We start from the raw sequence: 7,097 nt of genomic DNA on the forward strand, positions 1-7,097 counted from the left end.
AGGTACTGGCTGCCCATTGGAGCTGTGGGATGGTGCAGCAGCGACCCAGCAGAGCTGGGAGCGAGGTGGGGCACAGCCAGGTGTGCCACGGCCAGGTGTGCCACGGCCAGGTGTGCCACAGCCAGGTGTGTCACAGCCAGGTGTGTCACAGCCAGGTGTGCCACAACCAGGTGGCTGAAGGCATTGGGACTGCATTTTTTATAACAGAGCACAAAAAATAAAGTATCAGCCATGGAGACTGCAAAGACATTTCTGTTAACTTTCAGGATCTGCCACAGCCAAGTGGCCTGAAGGCTTTGGGACAGTATTTTTTATAACGGACCACAGAAAAAAATGTATCAGCCATGCAGACTGCAAACACATTTCTGTTAACTTTCAGCCACATTTCAGTTAACCACAACCAAGTGGCCTGAAGGCTTTGGGACGGTATTTTTTATAATAGACCACAGAAAAAAATGTATCAGCCGTGGAGACGGCAAACACACCAATTTCTGTTAATTTTCAGGATCTGTGCCACAGCCAGGTGGCCTGAAGGCTTCAGGACTATTTTTTATAACAGACCACAGAAAAAAACGTATCAGCCATGGAGACTGCAAACACAGCCATTTCTGTTCACTTTCAGGATATTGTTACACATGTTTTCAAACCAGGACTGGGGTTTGGTGATACTTTTTGATATCTTTGTTGATACTTGTTGATATCTGTCATTTCCCACTATCAGATGGAGAAGTTTCTTGCTGCTGCTTGCTGTGGGGTTTGGATGTTTTTCAACAACACCCTGACAACGCCTCCTGCTTAAAACTGAAAGAAAGGAGACATTTGGACAAAAAATTTGGGTCCATGTGGAGCTTTGCTGTTTGTTCAGACCCTGGGGTATGGAGGGCTGGGGATGTGCTCACACCCCAGTGCTCTGCTGAGGCTCCAGCTGGAGACACCCCCACAGTGGGATTTTGGGGCTGAAAGCAGCAGGGTTTGGTGCAGGAGCCTCTTTGGGGTGGGGAGAAAGGGGGGCTCAGCTGAGCTGCTGGCCACAGGCAGCAGGAGCTTTGGCTTTGGATGGGTTTGGGGTGCCTGGCTGGGCTCTCCTGGGCTGTGCTCACCTGGCAGCCCCCACTGTGTGCACAGAAGGTGCCTGTGCTCTGCTGCCTCTGCAAGGGACAGGATCGGGGAATTTCTGCCTCCCTGGGCCCCGCCAGGGTGAACGGGGGTGACAAATGACTGGGGGAGGAGGGGAAGAGGAGAGGGTGAGCAGGACAGAGGGAGGACATGTCTGTGCACGCAGGCTCGCAGGGACAGGGTGGCTGCATATTCCTCATTCCTTCCCCAGGGCAGACTCCCCACCTGGAAACGCCTCTGGCTCCTGGGCAGGGTCACCAGTTTGCAAAGGGCCGTGGTGTCCCAGGGCTGGGAGAGGGAGCTCAGCTTCCCAGGGCTGGGATTCTGAGCCATTGGGGCTGGGGAAGCCAGGGCTCAGCTTTATTAAGTGATTTATTGAAGCCATTTGTGCAGTGGTTCTGCCAGGGCTCAGAGCCCAGCCCCGCTCTGCTCCGGCTGTGCTGTCAGGGTGCTGTGCTGGGGGGCCACGCCAGGGTGCCCTCCTGACGCCAGCAGCTTCAAGGATTCCTTTTTCCCCTCATCTTTGCCCTTTCTAGACCTTCCCTGCTTGCCCTAAGCAGGCTGCCAGGGCTGGTCCTTCCCGAGGGGTTTCAATGCCAGCCGAGCTGTGGGTTTGGCAGGATGGGGAGCCAGCACTCCTCCCATTCTCCATAACACTTGTGATGAGCCCTTCATGTGCAGACACACACACACACAGGGTCTTCATCTGCCCAAAACCTCAGGGGACTTTCCAGGTTTCCAGAGAAACACACACTGTCATAGGAATTGAATGACAATCAGGCGACGTGGCCTGCAGGGAGTCCCAAGGGCTTGGAGACCTGACAGCAAATAAAACCCAACCTCTGGATGTGTGCTGTTGGGATTTGTGCTCGTTTCCATGTCACACTTCGGGTTTGGGTTGTTTTATTTCTAAAGCAAATCTCCAGTTTCCTGACAGGGCTGTGTTTCAGATGCCTCTGGGTGTTTGGGGTTGGAGAGGGGGTTGCTGAATTTGGCCTCGGCTTTCATGCTGGAAGGATCAAAGAGGGGAGATGGATCCCACTGAAAACTCACTGATGGTGATGAAAACATGGAAATTCTCTTTCTTACTTCAACCCCAAATTACTGAGGATTTTTCCACGCTTTGGAATGTGTTAATAGGTTTTTCCCCCCAGGCTGAATTCATTCATTATCCCTCTTCCTGTCCCCTTTAGGAGAAAGCCAGGCATCCCCTGTGCTGTGTGACTGGAGGCTGAGGATGAGCCTACCTCAAATCCTCTCCCCTTTTTGGGTTTTCCATCTCTTGCCTGGCTTGCTGCCATGTCTTTCCTGGGGCTGTGTCCTGTGGGATGTTTTGGGGCCCTGTGATGCTGCCAGGGCTGGGCTGAGCTCAGCATTGCTGGCAGGGACAGCTGGGATCACTTTTCTGTTTTCCATCAGTCTGGGGGGGTGTGGGGGAGCTGAACTCACACCCTGAGCCTTTCAACCACCCCCCTGGGTGCCCTGGATGGAAATCCAGCTCCTCAAGGGTTCTTTTCTCCTGCTGGCCTCCCTGGCCGGGCACATCAGACTCCCCCAGCCTGCCTCACATTCCCCAAATGGAATAGCTGGGATTCCTGCATTCCCTGCCCCAAAATGACCCCGCTGGACACTGAGCTGCAGTGACATCAGCAGCTGGCTCCAGGGACAGGATGGGTCCCCACCACAGCAAGGAGCCCCACAAAGCCCAGGAGAGGCTCTGCTTTGGGCCCGAGGTGTGAACACTTCCCTGGTAGAGTTGCTTGTTTTCTGCAGAGGTGCCTGGGTGCTGGGGCAGCTCTGCAAGGCCTGGCTTAGGGAGGGAGCGTCCCACATTCCCAGAGGTGCCCACTCATGAGCAGTTCTTTCCTTAAAGCCCCAGCTCCTGGAGTCACTCCATCCCTTTGGCTTTTCCCAAACACCTCGCTGCTGTGGGCAAGGAGGGAAGGAGTTTGGAAAGGAGCACAGAGCAGAGAAATCCCAGAGGTGGGTGTGAAGATGAGCCCTCCTCACCTTGAGGTCGCCCTGAAGATGCACCTTGTGGCCCTCAGGTCACCTCACCTGTGGTGGAGGTGGGTGTAGGGGTTTTGGGAAGGGGGAAAATCCCCCTCGTGTGGCTGGGAGCAACTTGGGAGCTGGTGAGCTGCTCTCCAACTCCTTCCTGCCCCGGAGCCAGGGCCTCTGGGGGGAAAATCCACCCCTGGCATGGCTGGGGAGGAGCAGGGCTGTGAGAGAGGAGCAGGTGCTCAGGGGTTAACAGGGAGTGTTTGCAGCCAGTCCCTTGTCACCAAGGAGAAGCGATCGGGGCTTGGGAAGGAAACAAAACACGCAGGAGGGTGATTTCCTCTCCCCGGCACCACTGCAGGGCTCTGGGCACCACCAGGACACTGCCAGCACCCCGTGTGGCAGGGAGCAAGAGGCACCAGGTGAGTGTGGCTGCCGGGAGGGTGCTGGGGACAGGACAGGGACAGCCCTGTCCCCAGCATCCTTTTCCTTCCACCTCCCCCCAGTCTTATGGCAGGATGTGGGGCACGCCGGGCACGGGGGCGCGCAGCATCCGTCCCTACCAGTCCAGCGGGCAGTACCTGTACGCCATGAAGGAGGACCTGGCAGAGTGGCTGAAGGAGCTCTATGACCTTGACATCGACGTGGGCACCTTCCTGGAGGTGCTGGAGACAGGGGCTGTGCTGTGCTCCCACGCCAACCACGTCACCCAGGCGGCCGGGGAGTTTGCCCGTGCCTGCCCCGAGGTGGCCCGGCAGCTCCAGCTGCCCTCCGCCGGTGTCACCTGCAACCTCACAGCACAGCCTGGCACCTTCCAGGCCAGGGACAACGTCTCCAACTTCATCCAGTGGTGCAGGAAGGAGATGGGTATCAAAGGTAGGATGCCAGGCTCCAGCTGTGCCATGTTGCTGTGTTTTGCCCCAAACCCAGCGCCACCCTGGCATGGGACAGCTCCGTGTGCAGGCATCCCTGAGCTGGCATCCCTTGTGCAAGGTCCTCCAGGCTTGGCAGCAGCTTTGCAGGGTGCTGGCACGTGGCTGGAGGGTTTGCTTGGGTGAAATGCACAGGAGGAATGGCAAAGGAAAGGGTGGATGGCACAGTGTGTCCCTGCCAGGCACAGCACAATCCCAGCCCTGAGGACAGCAGGAGAAGTCCTGGCTCTGAGCAAAGCATCTGTCACCCTGTCCTGCCACCAGGGATGCCCAGGGAGGGGAGTGGCACAGAGCAAGACATCCTCAGGGCTCTCAGGTGCTGAGTTTTGTGGCTTTGGGATGCTGTGAAACAGCTGTAGATGCCCACAAGGAAAGGCTCTTCCTCCTTTATCACTTACCCCAACTCTTGTTAACCCAGCGATATTCCTGGTGGGATGGCTCCAGTGAAGAGCACCCTTTGGGTGGGTTTTGCCTCCATCTGTGCCCCCCATCTGCTCTGTCCCCATGCCCACGTGCCAGCCCTGGCTCAGCCCTGCCCTGCCCTGCCCAGACGTGCTGATGTTCGAGACAGAGGACCTGGTGCTGAGGAAGAACGAGAAGAACTTCGTGCTGTGCCTGCTGGAGCTGGCACGCCACGGCTCCCGCTTCGGGATGCGCGCCCCGACCCTGGTGCAGATGGAGGAGGAGATCGAGGAGGAGCTTCGGCAGGAGCTGGAGCTGCCTGCCCCAGAGCCCAACCTGCCCCGGGGCCCCAGGAGGGCACCACGGGACCTCCAGAACCTCGACCAGATGGTGCCAAGGGGCAGGGGGGCATGGGGATGGATGGGGATGGGCATGGGCATGGGCATGGGCATAGGGACAGATGGGGATGGGCATAGAGATGGATGGGATGGAAATGGAAATGGATGGGGGTAGGGATGAGCATGGAGGTGGATGGGAATGGGCATGGGGATGGATGGGGATGGGCATGGAGATGAATGAGGATGGGGATGGAATGGGCATGGAGATGGATGGGATGGCCATGGAGATAGATTGGATGGGGATGGGCATGGATGGGGATGGGGATGGAATGGGCATGGAGATGGATTAGATGGGCATGGAGATGGATGGGGATGGGGATGGGGATGGAATAGGCATGGAGATGGATGGGGTAGGCACAGAAATGGATGGGGATGGTCATGGGGATGGATGAGGATGGGATGGGGATGAAGATGGACAGGGGTGGGTGGCCATGGAGACGGATTGGATGGACATGGAGATGGATGAGGATGGAATGGGGGGGCATGGGGATGGGCATGGGGATGGATGGGGGTGGGGATGGGGATGAAGATGGATGAGGGTGGGCATGGGGATGGGCATGGATATGGATTCGATGGGCATGGAGATGGATGGGGTTGGGCATGGAGAGGGAGGTGGATGGGGATGGGCATGGAGATGGATGGGATGGGCATGGAGATGGATGAGGATGGGGATGGATAGGGATGGGCATGGTTGCCCCAGGACCTTTCCCAGCAGCCCTGGTGAGGACCCATCCCTGCCACCCTCAGGTGCAGCACCTGGTGAGCCGCTGTACCTGCCCTGTGCAGTTCCCCATGATCAAGGTCTCCGAAGGGAAATACCGAGTGGGGGACTCTGACAGCCTCATCTTTGTCCGGGTGAGTCTGCTTCACTCCTGCTCTTGGGGGAAAAGCATCAGGCATTCTGCTCTGCTGCCATGTCCCCATTTCCACAATCCCCCAAAAGGGTCTGTGTGGGAGTTTGGATCATTATTCCCAAAGCAGGGGAGCTCAGCCCTGTGATAGTTGGTATGGATTTCACCATCCGTGTGTGTGGGACAAACCCTGACACCCCACAGAGCCACAGCCTGCTCTCACCCACCTATGGGAGCACTGGGATGCTCTGAATCCAAAGAACGCAGCACTCCACGAAGGACAGGGATTTTCCAAAAGGGTCCCTCACCCTCCTTGTGGTGACAAACCTGTCGGGACGGCCGCAGGAGCTGAGCCAGGGACGCAGCCGCCCTTTGGGACACCTGGTGGCACTCGGGGCCAGCCCATAGCTGCTCTTTGGGACACCTGGTGGCACTCGGGGCCAGCCCACAGCTCTCGAAGCCCAGCCGATCGTGCCACCCCCAGGCTGCGGTGTTCCCTGGCACGGACATTCCCGCGCAGATCCTGCGGGAACACGTCATGGTGCGGGTCGGGGGCGGCTGGGACACCCTGGAGCATTACCTGGACAAGCACGACCCGTGTCGCTGCGCTGCCCTCTGTGAGTGTCACCCCGCGGCCGGTGCCATCCTCCCTGCACGCTCCTGGCTTCTGGGGGCTTCCAGGCCCTGGCTCTGCAAGGGATCCGTGCCTGGATTCTCCCTGGGACCCCTTTCCCTGGTTCTTTATGGGGCCCCTTTCCCTGGTTCTCTGTGGGGTTTTGTTCCCTGGTCTTCTGTGGGGTTCCATTCCCTGGTTCTCCATGGGGTCCGTTCCTGGATTCTCCCTGGGGCCCCTTTCCCTGGTTCTCCCTGGGGCCCCTTTCCCTGGTTCTCCCTGGGGCCCCTTTCCCTGGTTCTCTCTGGGGTTTTGTTCCCTGATTTTTATGGGGTTCCATCCCCTGGCTCTCCATGGGTTTCATTCCTTTCCCTGGTTCTCTATGGGATTTTGTTCCCTGATCTTCTGTGGGGTTCCATTCCCTGGTTCTCCATTCTCCATGGGTTCCATTTCCAGATTCTCCTTGGGGCTCCATTCTCTGTGGGACTCTTCTCCCTGGTTCTCTGTGGGATTTTGTTCCCTGATCTTCTGTGGGGTTCCATTCCCTGGTTCTCCATTCTCCATGGGTTCCATTTCCAGATTCTCCTTGGGGCTCCATTCTCTGTGGGACTCTTCTCCCTGGTTCTCTGTGGGATTTTGTTCCCTGATCTTCTGTGGGGTTCCATTCCCTGGTTCTCCATTCTCCATGGGTTCCATTTCCAGATTCTCCTTGGGGCTCCATTCTCTGTGGGACTCTTCTCCCTGGTTCTCTGTGGGATTTTGTTCCCTGATCTTCTGTGGGGTT

At 57.5% G+C, this 7,097-nt stretch overlaps 1 protein-coding gene across 1 annotated transcript in view; it reads left to right on the forward strand.

Moving 5' to 3' along the window:
* The first annotated feature begins 3,421 nt into the window (after positions 1-3,421).
* Positions 3,422-7,097, forward strand: part of LOC102032287 (GAS2-like protein 2) — a 16,498-nt gene continuing 12,822 nt past the window's right edge. Inside the window, exons 1-5 of the mRNA XM_031060608.1 lie at positions 3,422-3,539; positions 3,624-3,993; positions 4,600-4,841; positions 5,597-5,704; positions 6,221-6,317. Coding sequence (XP_030916468.1) covers positions 3,636-3,993; positions 4,600-4,841; positions 5,597-5,704; positions 6,221-6,317 — 805 coding nt within the window. The 5' untranslated portion in view covers positions 3,422-3,539; positions 3,624-3,635. The remainder of the gene's footprint in view (positions 3,540-3,623; positions 3,994-4,599; positions 4,842-5,596; positions 5,705-6,220; positions 6,318-7,097) is intronic.

Source organism: Geospiza fortis, unplaced genomic scaffold, assembly GCF_000277835.1.
Source record: "Geospiza fortis unplaced genomic scaffold, GeoFor_1.0 scaffold425, whole genome shotgun sequence".
Lineage (NCBI taxonomy): Eukaryota > Metazoa > Chordata > Aves > Passeriformes > Thraupidae > Geospiza > Geospiza fortis.